We start from the raw sequence: 18,486 nt of genomic DNA, 5'->3' as shown, positions 1-18,486 counted from the left end.
CCCACAACCTTCTAATACTTATTAAACCTTAGAATTCGAAATTGAAAGTTACCCCTTCTACTTACCCCTGTATATTTCCCTCTCTTCCCCTCCCCCTCCCGGTATCCATATGTCTTTATCCACATCAGAGATGAACTTCCCAGACTCCCCACAACCACCTAATGTTCTTGAACTCCAAAACTTAAACACTGCCGATCTACAAACAACTACCCCTATTTCCTGCCTCCCTTTTCCTTTTTTCCTTTTCTCGCCCCCCCCCCTAATATCATTCTTCCATAAACAACCATTTCTGTAAAGTCTGACGAGGTTATTGGATCGCCAAACACGCTCCGGTAACTGAAACATAATGTAACTAAACAGAAAATTCGGTAATAAAAAAATAAAACGTATATATATATATATATATATATATATATATATATATATATATATATATATGATTGTTGAGCTGGATTAAATCCGACGATATGAAATAAAATGGAGGTGGAAGGACCTGGATACTCGACGTTTCGCCCGATTTATGCGGGCTTCTTCAAGAGGGATGGTCATTGACGAGAGAGTCGGAGGAATGGGGCTATATATAATGATGGGGGAGAACAGCGTGTTTTCCTTATATAAATTAGATGTCATATATACATGTATATACATTTTATGAGAGAAAAACTAATTAGAGTAAACTAGTGTAGTGAATTACGTCTAAAAGATAAAATATCGTAGAGATTAAAAATTGTGTTTGGAAATATAGCGATGATAAATAAAATGACACGAGATTACGAAAGAATCTTTTTTTTTTTTTTAAATTAGAAAAAAAAAAAGATTCTTTCGTAATCTCATGTCATTTTATTTATCATCGCTATATTTCCAAACACAATTTTTAATCTCTACGATATTTTATCTTTTAGACGTAATCCACTACACTAGTTTACTCTAATTAGTTTTTCTCTCATAAAATGTATATACATGTATATATGACATCTAATTTACATAAGGAAAACACGCTGTTCTCCCCCATCATTATATATAGCCCCATTCCTCCGACTCTCTCGTCAATGACCATCCCTCTTGAAGAAGCCCGCATAAATCGGGCGAAACGTTGAGTATCCAGGTCCTTCCACCTCCATTTTATTTCATTCATATATATATATATATATATATATATATATATATATATATATATATATATATATATATATATATATATATATATATATCTTGAGCGTGATCTTTTACTATCATCATGTAAAAGGAATTTTTTCATGGAGTTATTTCCCGTTTACCGACTCGAGTTATGTGGGTGTATTTCTAGAGAGAGAGAGAGAGGAATGGGTTGGGATGAGAAAGCAAGAGTGAGAGAAGAGAGGGAAGAATAAAGCAGGTGAATAAAAAAGAAAAGATAGATGCATAGAAGTTAGGTTACACTTTTGACCCGGTCAATGCCTAATAGGTCTGCTTGTGTAGCATGCATCAAGGTGAAATGTTTTGATCGGATAAAATAGTTTTAAAACAATAGTTGGGAAAATTAAAGAAAGAAAAAATATTTTTATACTTCACCTCTTGGAACAGAGCGATCGTCGACGTTGTCAGCTGCAGCCCTTTGTGTTGATGGGTAGGACATTTGTGCCGCTGATTTGCTGCTTGTATAATGGGTGCGGATATTGGGCACGATCCCTTCGCTGCTACCGTTGCCGTGTATTCCTCCCTTCCGGTAGCTCTTGTCGGAACGAATCAAATTGTTCATCTTCTTGTCCAGCTGGCTGTAGATGGCGTGCAGATTGCGAATCTTGTTCTCGAATATAGCCAGCTCGGACTCAATGCGAGCCACTGAATCTTTGGGAATGCTATTGGTGGTATTTTTAGGCGAGAGGTCACGTGAACGAACCAATTTCCGGACCAGATCGAGGACCTCTTCCTGCTTCCGTTCCAGGCCATCAAGATCAGATTGGAAGCCTTTTATTTCCACTTGTATCTGTAGAGTATAAGAGTTAAAATAGCGTAAAATTAATATGCATATATCGGTATAATGAGTTGCATCCTCTGCTTTATAATAAAGAGAAGTGTGTATTTGTTCATAAATAGATACCCGCGCCGTCACACAAAAGACAAATAGGGGAAGTGGCTAGTGATGGGACTATTAATCAGAATCGGAATCGAGAATAGGAATAATCGGAACTTTTGAGGGTATCGGAATCGGTATCTGAAGAAAAGGTGCCTATTTTCCGATGCAAAAGACAATTATTTTAATTGTTTTGTTTTTGTTTGCGTTTTTTGTTTGTTTGTTTGTTTGTTTTTTTGTTTTTGTTTTTGTTTTGATTTTGTTTGTTTTTTACAAAACTTTATTATCCACTTCCGGTGCTGATGATAAAATGATAAAATACCGGTAAATTTATTGCTTTTTTTTTTTTTTAGATCGTCAAAAACAAATCGCGTTTTTTTTTTCAACTCGACATAGTTCAGTCCCTAATTGTCCTAATAAAATTTAAAAATGTGAGGTAGAAAACAAAAACAAATCAGATACACTCCACTATCTTAATTGAATTCGGAAAGAAATCACGCATTCTAAAAGATTGGTGATTTTTTTTTCTTTTCATTATCAAAAATGATAATAATAATTTATATATGAAAAATTAAATTAATGACGTAATTCTATAGGTTTTATGAATATTAGAGTGAAAACTAGCGAAGCATAAATTTTTCGTCATTTCTTACGAAGGAGTACAATATATATGTTATATATTTTTTATATATTTATATATTTTTATATAGTACAAAGGAGTGAAATATATATTTTATATACTTTTTACGAAGGAGTACAATATATATTTTATATAGATTTTATATATACATAGTATTAATGCATTTTGAAAATTTCACGTTGCGATACTCTAATATAAAAGACTCCAGAAACTAAGAAATTTTGGATCAGGCCGGTGCCAAAGATTTTGCTTGTTTGTAGAAGAGGCATTATTAACCATTCTTAATTTTTTTGTACATATTGTTATTACTTTAACATATTATCATAATTACTTTATAACGTTTTCGTCTAGTGCTACCAGATCAAGCTGTCTGAAGGTATTGGCTTCCTGAGATGAAATACACGTAACATTGATTCTTTTTGTTCTTCTACTTCTTTTTGCAAAACTTAATTGTGTGCTGCAAAACCAAAACCAAAAACAACCACTCACCTTTACCCTCTTTTCTTTCTCACCATTTCCCCTTTCTTTTTCTATCTCCCCACTTCCTGGCTGGCTTCTCAACTTAAAATGTAGCAAACGTTAATAGTGTAACCCTTTTCCCTCTCCCATTGCAAAACCGATTCATGTTGCAGGGTAGGGAACAAAAACGATAGCATCCACTTTAAAACAACCAAACCAAACACTACATACTAACGATTGAAGATACAAAGAGCTTGAAGAATAAAAATCTTCTCCAAAATAATTGGATCCAGCATGAAAACTATTTCCAAAATAACTGGGTTCGGCATTTAATAACCTGAAAAGTGTGTATATGCCGTAAAACAACCAAACCAAACTCTACAAATAAATATTTGAAGCATAAAACTATTTCCAAAATAACTGGATTCGGCATTAAATAACCCTAAAAGTGTTGATATGCCGTAAAACAACCAAACTAAACTCTACAAATAAATATTTGAAGCATAAAAACTATTTCCAAAATTACTAGATTCGGCATTTAACAACTCTAAAAAGGTTTGATATGCCGTAAAACAACCAAACCAAACTCTACAAATAAATATTTGAAGCATAAAAACTATTTCCGAAATAACTGGATTCGGCATAAAATAACCCTAAAAGTGTTGATATGCCGTAAAACAACCAAACCAAACTCTACAAATAAATATTTGAAGCATAAAAACTATTTCCAAAATAACTGGTTTCGGCATAAAATAACCCTAAAAAGTGTTGATATGCCGTCAAACAAAGCAACCAAGTTTTCGTTCAGATTATTAAAGCATAATTCATATCATTTTCTTTTAGGGCAATATTTTCACCCATTATATACATATATTTTTTTTTATTTATTTACTTTTGTTTTTAATTTTTTATTTTATTTTTTGAAATCTTTCATAATTTGTATTCAATTTTGTGAACTGTTATCCTCATCTTAGTTGTTTTTGTTTCACCACGTTTCGGTCAACTTGTCCCTTGGCCTTCTTCAGGTAGTTCACCGCGACAGGATAGGAATGCTGAGTCTTGTAACTGTATCTCTAGTAATTACTGCCTTCCATAGTTGTTGTTGTCTCATCACGTTTTGACCAACTAATCCTCTGGCCTGCTATGGGTAAGATTGAAACTGCTATCTTCAGACAATGCTATCCTGAAACCGTAGAGACTTGACGTCTCTGTCCACTTCAGGACCCGTGGCGCAGTGGATAGAGACGTTGATTCTCTGCCGTTCCAGATGAAAATTGTCTGAAGATTGCGGTTTTAGGCCTACCCAAAGCAGGCCAGAGTATTAGTTGACCAAAACGTAGTGAGACAACAACTACTATAGAGATGAGAATAACAGTCCGCAACAAAATTAATACATTCTCACGTATGTTAATCGGAAAACGATCTTTCTTCAACAGGCAGCTTCCATCATGATAATGCTCGTCTCATACAGCACTACTGACTAGAGATATAGAAAAAAAAACTGTTTTCCAAATCTTTCCCCATCCTGCATAATATATTGACCTTGCTCCCTCGGATTATTGCATATATGGTTTTAGGTTATCATCATGAGAGCAGATTGAACATGAGTTAGATGCATAGTTAAAAAAAAAATCCGAGGCTTGTTGACAGATAGAGTCGAGTCACAGAAAGGAAAGGTCGTTATTATCACGAATCAACATTTTAAAAACACACAATTTTTCGTTTTCAAGATAAGGTTAAGTCTAAAAACTCAGTACTCAAAGTTAAGACGCCGGAAGTAGACTTGGTTTACTTAAATATGGAACAGAACAAAAGTCACTAAATATGAAACGAAATACGAAACCATATGGAAATAATTTATTTAAAACAATATTTTAGTTTAAACGTTTTTTATGCTATCATGAAACAATAAAAATAATAAACTTTCATTTATATGAATAGATTTTTTTTTTGTTTTAACACTTGTGTTATCGCGAAAAAAGAAACTAATGAGAATTGTTATTAATTACATTTTTATAAATGGTGTCTTGTTGAAATAATATATTTATGTCTTTCATAAGTTTTATCACAGAATTCTGTCATAAATAATGCATAAATAATGTATGAAAGTTTTTTATTAACACTTCGTGTGTTATCACAAAAAAATCTATTTTAAACGTTTCTTTTTCAAAAGGTATAACTTCAAAGACGAAGTGAAATTGCTATTCAGATTGAAAGACAAAAAAAATATCCTCAAATTTCTATTGTTACAAAGCAAGACGACTTATGTGGAAAAGTTGTTCTTCCCCCCCCCTTACATGCCTGGATCGTGCACCTCCTAAGGCTAAGCTGAAGTATACTCTTACTCTAGAAAAAGAAAGGATCTGATGGTTCTGATTAGTTCCAAGGTTGTTGTCGTGATTTCAAATATATCCAGTCTATGATGCTTCGATTAAAAACAGCATTTTAGCGTTTCATGCTTAAGTTTGAAATCGTATTTCATTTGGTCTATCACGCTTGAATTTTTATACTCTTTCTCTTGGTCTGTAACGCTCAAGTTTAAAATTGAATTTCAATAGGTCTTTCACGCTCAAGTTTGAATGACATTTCACTTGGTCACCCACACTCCAGTTTTAAAAAGCATTTCATTAGTTGCCACGCTTAAATTTTAATACCATTTCACTTTATCTGCCATGCTCAAGTTTGAAAATGGTATTTCACTAGGTCTGGTAGACTTAAATTTAAATGTCATTTAAATTTGAATTCCATTTCACTATGCCTGTCTCACCCCCAGGTTTGAAATGTCATTTCAGTAGGTCTGCCACACTTAAATTTAAATCCCATTTAAGTCTGAATAGCATTCTGCTTTGTTTGTCACGTTCAAGTTTTTTAAAAGCATTTAAATGGTCTGCCACGCTTAAATTTGAATGCAATTTCACTTTGTCTATCACGCTCAAGTTTGAAAATGGTATTTCAATAGGTCTCTCACGCTCAAGTTTGAAATAGGTTTTTACTGGGTCCATCACGTTCAAGCTTGAATACCATTTCACTTGGTCTGTCACGCTCAAGCATATATAATAATCGCATATTAAAAATGGAAACGTTCTGGTGTTATTGTTTTATTATTGTTTGCGGCAATTAAATCAGACATTTTTTTTTTATATAAACAGAAAATAACACGTTTCTCTTGCATGAGAGTGACAATCCTGTCATAGAAAATTAAATTCAGAATCGCACAACAATAAAAAAAGAAAATGTTTCTTTTCAATTTTTTTCCTCTTTTCTGTAATGTTCTTTTTAATTTAATCTGATGCGTCCTTTATGAACAACCCCCCCCCCAAAAAAAAAGATGGCGACAGGAGGAAGGGAGGGGACATAAAAAAATCCTAAATGATTGTCGCGCCTTTGTTGGCATTGCATGTAGATTTTAATTAAAAGAGACAACTACATTTTCCTTTGTTTTATCTCTCAGCAACATTCGCTAATGGCCTGTGAAAATACAAAAAACAAAAAAAGAGAGACGTGTTCAAAGCTACGTGTTTTCTGTCACGCATGTCTCTTGTGGACACTGCCTCTCGATTGTGAGCACAGCGTTAGATGTACATCTCTATTACATAAATCATTCTATAGCACGAAAATCAGTAATTCTCACGTACTTTCTGTGATACACCGAAAAAGTCTGTCTGTAGATGACTTTATGCCCACCTTGCTTTTGGGTAGAGATCTTGTAAAGAAATCGCCAACTGCAATTAGCTATTTAGGTATTGCACATTTGTAAGAACAATTCGAGCATTTTGGTGATTGACATTTTTTTTCATTGGTTTATATTGAGATTTCGTTTACATTCAGAGAGCATAGTGGTCAGTAGCGCTGACTGTCGAGTTTGGATTTCAGCTTGAATCACCCCACCCCCTGTCTAGTCGAACTGAAGTGTTGTAATACAGCAGCGAAACCACTTGTCTGTATATATATATATATATATATATATATATATATATATATACTTAATTTACTCACATAAAATTAATATACGAAAGTATAGATTTATGCGTAAAATTTAAGTATTTACTTCAAAAGTGCTCAATACGTAGGTAGATCTAGTTAGTAATGTAGTAATTTATAAAAAATAACACGTTTCTCTAGCATGAGAGTGAAATCCTCTCCATATATATATTTTATAAATTACTATATATATATATATATATATATATATATATATATTATTTATATATATATATATATATAGAGAGAGAGAGAGAAAGAAAGAAAGAAAGAAAGAAAGAGAGAGAGACAGACCGAGAGAAGGAGAAAGAAAGTGAGAATAGTTTGGTATTCTACGTATGCTTCTAAAGATATATTGTGATAACAATCGGGGACACTCGGCATTGCCCGGTAGAAAAATACTCTTAAATATATTTTAATCCGTGCATTTTTAGTATTTATTATTAAAAAGTCAATTCTCTATTGATTATATAATTTAAACACTACCGTGTTTGAATATATGGTTAAATGTTAATTGTACTCATTTAGAACTGTTTTAAAGCTTCACCGCTCACTTATTTTGCGACCGAATTTCTAACAATTTTTACAGGTGATAGGCCACCTTATCAGCTATATTTTGGAATAAAAATTTTCAATTTTCGCTCATTAAAACAAAAGTTATAATAAACTCACTGGTGTTCAAAAGTCCTCAGAATTAATAAAGAATGTGAGAGACGGTTTCTTCGGATAAGTTGTTAGTTACCATAGCAACTTTTTCAACATTGACGTTTTAGAGACGATTTCTTCTGATTGGCTGTTGGTTAGCATAGCAACTTTTTCGTCGTCGACACCTTCCTCGCATGCCATCTTATTTTGGGTTATATAGACAGAATTAACAAAAGTGATGTTCTTTGCTTTTTTATGAATTGTTGACAATGCGTATGATATTGAACGCAAAAAAAGAAAATATTATTTTAAAGCAAAGCCTGGAAAAATCATGGATTGCATAGAACAATGCGAACATGAAAAGTAATATGGTTAAGATGAAACCTAGAAAAGAAAATGACTGATTGTTAAAACTGGAAAAGAAAAGTCAAAAATATACTAAATTTATCACTTAAAATATTGCAGCATAAAGAATTTATACAGATTATTAAATTGAATGTTTCTAAATTCTTAATGCTGTAATATTTTAAGTTATTAATTTATTATGAATATCTTGTTTTTTTTTTTTTACATGTTTAACAACTAGTCCTTTTTTTCTACGTTTAATCTTAACCACGTTATTTTTCATGCTCGCATTTCCAAAAAGTACTTGTGTGTCATTAGCTAGAATCGAGACTAAAACATTTAGAACCGAAGCCGCGGTTCCTACCGTTTAAGCTATCAACAGATTAGATAAGAAAGTTTTAAAATTAAACCACTTTAAGCTATGAATGAATTTGTACATGCACAAAAATAATAGCAATATGTCAGCAAGTTGAAATTAACTTTTTCTATTTCAATTTGCCGACATATTGCTGTTCTAAATCTAAACAAAGATTTTATAAAGAAAATAATCCATATTTGTTCTATGAGTACTATTTCCTGTTAATTTCAGTGTTATATGGCCAGTAATTTAAGAGTTTATCGGTTAAATATTTACACACGCATACATACATCTAATGTTTTATTTATATAGTGTTGACTGCAGCAGAAAATGGTGTGGTGTTTTACACTAATGTACTATATGTGTCTGGCAGCATTGAATGTGAACATCCATTTTCGCCCCCCCCCCCCTTCCACTAAAGATTGAAGGTCATTCTCTAGTGTTTCTACAATTTCCTTAGATATGTTTTCATTTGTTTTCCCCTCGTGCCTGTTATAGGGAGCGGTGTCATAAGCAAATATACCCATGTCAGAAACAATTTTATCAGGGATGTCATTTATGAATATCAGGAATAATAAAGGTCTGTTGATAGACCTCTGAGGTATTCACGCGTTTATATCATATTGTTTAGATGTACGACCGTCGAGGACAACCTGGATTTTCTCTTACTTAAAAAGGATTTATTACATTATATATTCTTCCAGTGATACCATATGATCTAATTTTCCTTAGAAAACCATCGTGTCATACCCTGTCAAAAGCCTTAGATATATCGAGGGCTACCGTTCTACTCTCCTCTGTTTTGTCCAGTGAACGGTAAGGAAAGTCAGGGAGCGAGTGGTGTGCCGGGTCCAATGTGGAGTCTGAAGAAAACGGACTGGTGAGCAGGTTAGCCTTCTGTGTTGCCGTGCAAACAACCTCATGAACGTTTGATAGTGGAGGAATCGTTAACTACCCATTATTTACTACACTGTTGTAGATTTTCCAAAAATCACGAGTTCTAATTTCTGTGCTTCAATGCGTTTTCTGGTGATTTCAGTGTATTCTATCTTAGCTTATTCTCTTACAATTACTTCTGGCTTCTATATACTTCCATATGTTTGAACTGGACTTCGGTTGAATCTGCGGTACGTATGCTGCCTTTGAGCAATGGCAGCTGCAGAAGTAGAAATAAACTATTGGAGAGAGTGGGGTTTGCTATAAAATTTCCGTGTGGAGAAACATATGTTTCAATTGCAGTTTTAGACCATTCATTTGGAAGAGAAAAGATATTTCCCCATGAGGCGTCTCTGATGAGATCTCTGATGGCTTCCCAGTAGCCTTTTTGTAATACCTCGTTGTTTTGAGCAGTGGGTCTTCAGTTTTGGGTCGAGAATTAAGGGCCATTTCTACCATTATCACAGCGTTACCAGCATTTCCGAGTGCGCTGTGGGCATTCGTTATACAATCATCGGGAACTGTGGTCAGAAATGGATCTAGGAGTGAGGCATGCTGATCCTGCTGGTCTGGGAAACGTGTCGGAAATGTAACCGTCTGTGATAGGTATTGAGATATGGAGAAGTTATGTGTTGTGCTACCAGCTGTGTCTGTGTAAGTAGAGAATTCCATCCATAGTATTAAAATAATCTTATAAAATCATAATAGGTTCTCTACAGTGCAATGTAGACTAACATGTATTGTAGACAAATTCATTGCGAGGAGGCATATGAAGCTTCCTCCCAGTGCACCGCGATTGGTTCCCGACCAGAGGAGGCAATCAATAGATTTGTTTTAAAATAGGCGATTTCACCGAATTTGATGGCAATAAAAGTATTAGAAGTGCGAAACATTCGTTGACCCTCATTAAATCCCGAGCAACGTCGGGTCTCCCTTCTTGTAATAAAAAAACAACGACATCGTGTTAATTTTAAACTACCACATACACATCATTATCCATATTCAGTGTAGGAGATGCTAAATTTTGCTGGTGAGAGAATTCGAGCCCAGATACAAAGTCACCTTTTAGTTTTTAGCCTTGCTACTATAAATGCAAAATAAGAGAATGAAAATCTATATAATGTCTATCTAGTCCGCAGATAAAGACAATAAACCAATCATAATAGTGTTCTACGACGAATTAGAACATTGCATTACGCTAAGAGCGATAGCTTTTTATTAGGGCTATGACAACAGCATATTCTTTTCATTGTTTTGACTCTCGAGTATACATCCGGCACAGTTAGACACAGTTAATAAACCAAGAACCACATCACTCTATGTAAAAGCATATAAGAGATACACACTCGAGAGTCAAAACAATGAAAATAATATGCTGTTGTCCTCGACTTACTTATTATTAATACTCTAAAAGATCGAGTCCTTATTCACATAGAGCTATAATAATATTTTATTTAAAATATTCTATTAAATATCTTCACGAACGGTTACCTGTGGTCTATGCTTAAGCAATCTTCAGTGCAAGAAATAATTACGTCGATAATAAAAAAATAAATAAATGAATGAATAAATCTTATCAATAGCGTTGGAAATTGTTTCAACAGCCCCAAACTATTTTGCTTTAACTACGTAGTGGCCTTAAAAACAACTTAACGCGTATATACACTAGAATTTGTGTCGGCATAGTATATAAAGATAATGAATGAATAAATAAAATAAAATAAATAATGACTTTGTAATTTTTAAACGCCTTTCGCATGAACAATAATTATTTGAACCCTATTGCAAAGAAAAGTCCGAATTATGTCAAATTTATGATTTGACCATGTTTGCATATATGGTCAAGTGCTAGTTTTACTTATTTAGAACTGCTTTAAAGCTTCACCGCTCCCTCGCCCGTTTATTCAGTTTCTCTCTTTTTTGTCCCTTCTTTTTGTTTATTTACTTAATTACGTCTTTTATTTGATTTTCTATTTAGTCAATTTAAGAAGTTGGTAATATTTTTTTTTAATGAATTATGACAATGAGTATGATGCTGAACACAAAAAAATAAAATATTATTCCAAAGCAAAGCCTAGAAAATCATAGATTACATAGAAAATGCGAGCAGGGAAAGTAATATGATTAAGATTAAGCTTAAAAAAGTAAAAGGACTAGTTGTTAAAACTGGAAAATAAAAAGACAAGATATTCTATAATATAACTTAAAATATTGCATCGTTAAGAATTTATATCTAATGTTAAATTGAATTTTTTAAAATTCTTAATGCTGCAATATTTTAAGTTATAAATTTATTATATTTTTTATTAGAATATCTTGTTATTTTCTTTCCCAGTTTTAACACCTTGTCCTTTTACTTTTCTAATTTTAATCTCAACCATATTAATTTTTATGCTCGCATTTTTTTTTGTGTGTAGTAGAATCTTTTTGTGATTTTTGTGGTACCAATATTCTTCAAATTCTGACAGAAGAACTGAACCACTCAGTTATCGTCCCATTAGTCTCCTCAACTTTCTTCGCTAAACCCTGAGTCATTAATCAGTTATACTCTACTCCACAATCTCGTAAATGCTGAAGGTCTATCTGAATAACAGCAAGCTCGATCTACTAGCTAATGCGGGAGAAAGTGAGGCGTTAGCATTTGATACATCCAAAGCTTTGTCTGACATCAAGGTTTTATTATTAAAATTAAATCGTACGGTATTGTTTGACGAATAAATTGGATCCTTCTTAAACAAGAGAAAAATCCAGGTTGTCATTGACGGCTGTACTAAACGATATGATAGAAATCTGGGTGTACCTGAAGAATCGATCTTTGGGACTTTATTATTCCTGATTGTTATAAAGAACTTCCTTGATAAAATTGCGTGTTGAGATGGATATATTTACTGGTGACACAACGCTCTATAAAATACACACACACACACACGTGTGTGTGTGTGTGTGTGTGTGTGTGTGTGTGTGTGTGTGTGTGTGTGTGTAGGGGAATATATACATGCATACATGTATGCATATCTATATATATAAATTCGTATTCCTGTCTGTCTGTTTGTTTGTTTGTTTGTTCACAATTTGATTAATATATACAAAAGGTCCGTTAAACTTTGCAACAAATGAAAATAATAACTTAAAAACATCATTAATATGTAGACAACTTGAAACGAAATAACGATGTCAGATGAAGTTAATAAAATTATTAAATTTTCAGCTCTTCAAAAATCGTAACCGCCATTAACCCGACATTTCAGTTCGATTTAATTTTTTTAAACGGCCTTTGTATTTATAAGAGTTTTTTTTTTTTCATTTGATCGTCCGTTATGCTTTTCTTGTTACGCTTAGGATATGCACATTCTTAGTGTGAGTGTAAAAGGAATAGCTAGAGTAAGTTCAGGTAACTTCTGTGATTACTGACTAGCAGAGCTTTGCCAATGCCGACCATGAGAAAAGTCTGTCGGGCATGTGTACGATGGAAGTGAAACCTATCCAGTAAGGATTTATGATATGCGTTGCATGGATAGAAATTTTTTGAGAATAATACGACGGATGTGTAATGTAATTCCTAAAGACAACCTTAATTTGATGACCTCAGAGGAAGATTGAATCTAATACGTAAAGGGGAATATGTACAAAGCAAAAACCTCCGATCGCATGGCCACGTTGTTTTTTTTTTTTTGTTTTTGTTTTTTTGTTTTTACATGGAGTTCACCACTTATCAAGGCCCAAGGGCCACTCGGGGATAAGGGTTATTGTGTGTACAGTAATCAATGGCATAGTGTAGTAATAGTATTGGAGAATCGATAAAGTGTCATTACTTAAGGGGGCGGTTCATCAGGAATTTGTTTGTATTAGACTTGTAAGAATTGATTGAAGTTCTTGGGTTAATATATATAGAAGAATTGCGACAGCAGGACCACATATTGGGTAGATTAGAAGTTGATTACTACAAACTACCCAACAAGTGAAACGGGCGTTAAATAGCTGATGGTGATGATGATGATTGATTGATTGAATTGAACATCTTAAGAATTTATGTTCTTACGCGTCTCTGCTTCATCTCCAGTTTATTTATAAATTAGAAGATGCGCTCTTATGTTTTGAAGTAAGAAAACTAGTCCGAAGCATGTGCAGAGGTTAAAACGAAATCGGTTCTCCTTTCTGGCTGGCCTTTTCATAGCCAATACCAAAGTTGAAATTAAACAAGACTCGTATGATGTATGCATAATCCTTATTGAGGGTACTAGTACTTGACTCGAGTCTCCTTCATCGGGTAATCACACTCTCTTACGTTATCTATACTCCTATAAATTTTGTTTTTTTTATGTGTATTGATATTCATATTAAAAACCCTTTTTTTCTATTTATTCAAAAAGAAAATACTTTGTTATATACAGTCGTGAAATTGCATTAATCTGCAAAAGGTCTAGCTAATTTGCATATTCTTTCAAACATACATTTTAATTAATTTACTATTAGCTTTTTTTCCGGTTTTCTTATGCGATAATCATCTTCAGTCAACTATTAGGTGTAATTATTAGGCCTGTGCCAACAGCATATTCTTTTCATTGTTTTGACTCTTGAGTATATATCCGTTAAATTTTTATATGTTTTTAAGTAGACGGATGTGGTTCTCGGTTGATTGATTGGATATATGCTTGAAAGTTAAAAGAATGAAAAAAATATTCTGTTATCACAGCTCTAGTAATTATATTCTATTAGAAAATTTTGTCTACGAAACTCCTCTGTCAGTTTTTGGTCTACAAACATGAAACTACATATAGGATATTCGAACCCATAAGAAACTTTATATTTGAGTTTTAGCCGGGGAAGATCGGGGGAAAAGTGTGAAAATTTTTAAAAAATTAATTTTCCAGGTAAAGGTTGAACGACGCCATTACGAATATGCATGCGTGGCGTAATAGGTATTGGTTCATGTTTTCATTTTTAGCCTTGCAGCAAACATGTCTTCATAGCTCAGGCATTAGCGTCCAAAGAAAAAGTAAATCGTAAGCTAAACGTCTTGGTTTCGATTCTCTCTCTCTCTCTCTCTCTCTCTATATATATATATATATATATATATATATTATATATATATATATATATATATATATAGAGAGAGAGAGAGAGAGCATCGAAACCAAGACGTTTAGCTTACGAGTTACTTTTTCTTTGGATATATATATATATATATATATATATATATATATATATATATATATATATGTGTGTGTGTGTGTGTGTGTGTTTTATTTTTTATTACCGTATCTTTCTGTTAAGTTACATTATTGTTTCGGCTACACGGCTGTATTTTTGGCCGTCTGTAGCGTCCTCAGACTTTTACAGAAATGTTCGCTATTTTGGGGTGGAAGAGTGAATGAGGTCAGGGTGGGTTTGCGAGGAGGGTGGAAGAGGAAGAGGGGAAGGGAACAAGGAGGGAAGGTGGGAGGAGTTTGGTATGTCGATAACGTTTTAGTTTTGGGGTTTAAGGAACGGGTCTGGGAAGTTCATTTCTGGTGTGGCTGAGGGCATAGGGATACATGAGGGGAAGGGGAATATGTGGGGGTTGGAAGAAGGGGGTTACTTTAAAATTCGAGTCTTAGTGTTAAAGTTTTTAGCGTCTCGTTGGTGAAGTGATTTTTTGGTAAGTATGTCTTGAGCTGTTGGGTGTTCGCTTATGTTAGGAGGCGGGGCGGGCTATGATTCGGTATATTTATTTTTAGTTTTTATTTTGTTGTTAATTGTTTGGAGAGGGTCAGCTAGCGGTCGTAGCCACGGGTACACACATGCGCGCGTACATACATATATACTTAAAAGAAACCGTCACGGGTACACATACATGCCCGCCCTGGCGCAAATATATGTGCATATGTGTGCCTGCTTGCATAGAGACCTGCGTTGTTCTCGCTTGCGTCAAATTTTCTTTAAGGTGCTAAGATTGGGTGCGCGTGTGTAGGCATGGATGCGCACATACACATATACATACATACATCGACGCCCCTGCCCCCAAGGAGGTGATTATACGGGCTTCTATGCGCATATTGATTCAGGCATACTAGCACCCCACGCTAACGTTCAAGCGCGTGCGCGCATGCAGATACCAATACTCGTGGGCACATACATCAACATATATACACATATATGTCGTATATATATATATATATATATATATATATATATATATGTGTGTGTGTGTGTGTGTGTGTGTCGGTGTATATATGTATGTGTGTATATATGTCGATGTATGTGCTCATGAAAAATTGAATTTGTCATATTTTGGCGTTCGTTTCTTTAAAACATTGTTAGGTGAAAGTTCAGAATGGTCTCATAAATTAATTAAATTTATCGTTATTTTATGTTTCAAACGTAATTCTCGTCCCTCCCCAGGAAATTATCATGTTTTGCACCCCCTCGATCTCCAAATTTGAAAAAATGCTAAACGTGATATGTCTCGTTAAACGCTTGGTGACCAAAAAGTGGGTACTCATTTTACGTTAAATTTATATAGAAAAGAGATTGCCCACTCTAAAATGTTAATTGATTTTTTTTTCAAAATTTCTTCTTTCATATTATTCATAAAGGCTGTTTAAACGTATACTGTCCTGATATATGGATTACATATTCGTTGAAGTTTTTCAGACAAGCCATTCATATATGGTATACAAACTGTGGTAAGTTTCTGAGTGGTCTCCTTTTATGTTTGGTCCAGATTTCTTGGAGCTGATGTAATGTTCTCTGGATAGTTGTTTCGGTGGAGGGTTTCTCTTAAACTGTCCATCTCATCTTGAGTCTGCTGTTACTACATATTGCGTTTGTTGTTGTAGGCAACAGACGATTCCTTTCTTTACATTATATGGATGGTGGGAGTTCAAGCTGCTGCACCCAAGTCATATGGATACATTTTTTTTATTTTTGAAATTGCAACTTTATAATATATAAAAATCGGTAGAACACTAACTCTATAATAATATATACGAAATCTGCAAGAATTAAAATATCATATTTAAGTGTACTTTATGACCGGGCCATGCCGGGCGCCCCTGCTAGCTTGGATAAATACTTTTGTAGTTTTACCAAAAGAGCTACAATAATATCAGGACGTCTCCATTTACGCGTAATATCTACAGAATGCCAACATTAATATATAACATATGAATGAGTCCCCTGTGGAATGTCCACAGGTCCCGCTGGTTAAGATCAATTTCTTTAATTGTAAAATAGTAAGTATTGTTTGAAATATTGTTATTAACCAATTATAACGAAAACGAGAAATCAGTTACACAAGTGCAAAATTTAGATTTCTGCTAATTATTGAATGCTATAATTTCTATTTATATAACGTTAGGTGCGTATATATGCTTGTATATTTGTGTGTGTGTGTGTGTGTGTGTGTGTGTGTGTGTGTGTGTGTGTGTGTGTGTGTGTGTGTGTGTATTGGGGTGGAGAGGGCTCCCGTAAGCCGTGGTGAAAGCAACCTTTCTAGAAGAAGCAAATCTCTGATTTAAAAAACCAGAAAGCGGAAGACCATTACCCGCATTAAGCTGGTCTGCAGTTTAATTTGTTGCTGGCTATCTTGCTCTTGCTTGTTGCTGGATCTCAACATTTTGAACCGAGAGAGAGAGAGACTTAGCTGTCGTACAAAGCTAAGACTCTGTAACATCATCTGTGTATAGATACTCCCTCAGGCATTTGGGCTCATGGATTTTAAATGTCTGAGGGAGTGGCACTCGTCTGACAAGACGTTGCAATCATCATCATATTTTTATGTACAGGACCCATTAATAAACTAATTAGCTAATCGTTGCGAATGTAAGAACATAGCTTATATGCGTAAATGATCAAAGTGCCGGCTATGAATATAAAAGCCCTCTGTGAAAATTCAGATACGTTTGTATTTTTTTTTTGGGGGGGGGGAATATTAGCAATAGATATTTTACATAAGTTAATAAATATTTCTCAAACCTCATTTTCGTTGGAGTGTTTTAAAGGGTTTTAGCAGACGTAATGTGAACACGACCTTCCATTTGAAAAGAAAAATATTTCTGATTTATATTAAATTTGATTACTAGTCATTAGCCTAATTATGCAAGAATCCTCTAAATTTCAGTTTTTCTTAAGACCCCTTTTAGCTTATGTCTTAAATATTAGACATTTTCTAGAATGGAAATAATGTAATGGATTTTACTTAGCATTAGAATAAGGATTCTAGATGTAAGGTTTATTATGCCTTGATTTTCATTTCTATAGAAGGATCTAAAGGTTGTGCAAACCTGTTCGGTTTCAGAATTAATGTAACCCCTTCCTGAGAGGAGTATTTTTTCTAGCGGCTTTTAATATTGCATAATATACGGCACAATCACGTTGACACACCGGTTCTCGCCAGATCACCGAAGTTAAGCAACGGCGAGGTTGGCCAGTACCAGGTGGGTGACATGCGAGATGGCTTTTGTTTATAGATAAGATAAATATAAATGTAGATTATTCGTAAGTGATTTTTCTTGAATCCTTGTTGGTAGAAATATGATGTCAAAGAAAAAAGGATGTTTTTTATTTAAAGACACTGGAAAAGTGATGTATTTTTTACAACAAGCATGTTCTTTAGATGCGTCCATTCAATTTGCACGTTTAACGATTGAAGTGCTATTTCATACTTAAACGGGACAGAATACCCTACAGACAAATCCTCTCATAAAAATGCTAGAACGCGTGTAAAAAATAATTTGAACGTAACTGTCTGGCTTTGGGAAGATATATTTCGTTGAAAGACTAGATTCAATTATTTGATTAACTTGACTTTATCTTGCATGACACACTTTTTCTTTCTTTCTTTCTCTCTCTCTCTCTCTCTCTCTCTCTCTCTCTCTCTCTCTCTCTCTCTCTCTCTGCCCACAAGTCTAAATTTTTTTGATTTTGATTTTATTTTTGTTTGAGTTTTTACGTTTCTACCTTTTATTTTCAGACATTTAGAAATGATTATATACAACGTGTTATACTTTGTATGAATAATTTAGCAAGTGCGATGAATGGGTAGTTGATTGATTTAATTATGTAAAATCCCCACTAATACTATTGGCA

At 33.9% G+C, this 18,486-nt stretch overlaps 1 protein-coding gene across 1 annotated transcript in view; it reads right to left on the bottom strand.

Moving 5' to 3' along the window:
- The window catches only part of LOC145276946 (fibrinogen gamma chain-like), a 150,957-nt gene that overhangs the window by 19,933 nt on the left and 112,538 nt on the right, over positions 1-18,486 (bottom strand). Inside the window, exon 2 of the mRNA XM_080128451.1 lies at positions 1,552-1,966. Within this exon, the coding sequence (XP_079984577.1) occupies positions 1,552-1,966 (415 nt within the window). The remainder of the gene's footprint in view (positions 1-1,551; positions 1,967-18,486) is intronic.

Source organism: Euprymna scolopes, chromosome 5 (genome assembly GCF_053919585.1).
Source record: "Euprymna scolopes isolate OS-2025 chromosome 5, ASM5391958v1, whole genome shotgun sequence".
Taxonomy (NCBI): domain Eukaryota; kingdom Metazoa; phylum Mollusca; class Cephalopoda; order Sepiida; family Sepiolidae; genus Euprymna; species Euprymna scolopes.
The sequence above is the reverse complement of the archived record's forward strand: the minus strand, read 5'-3'. Positions and strand labels throughout refer to the sequence as shown.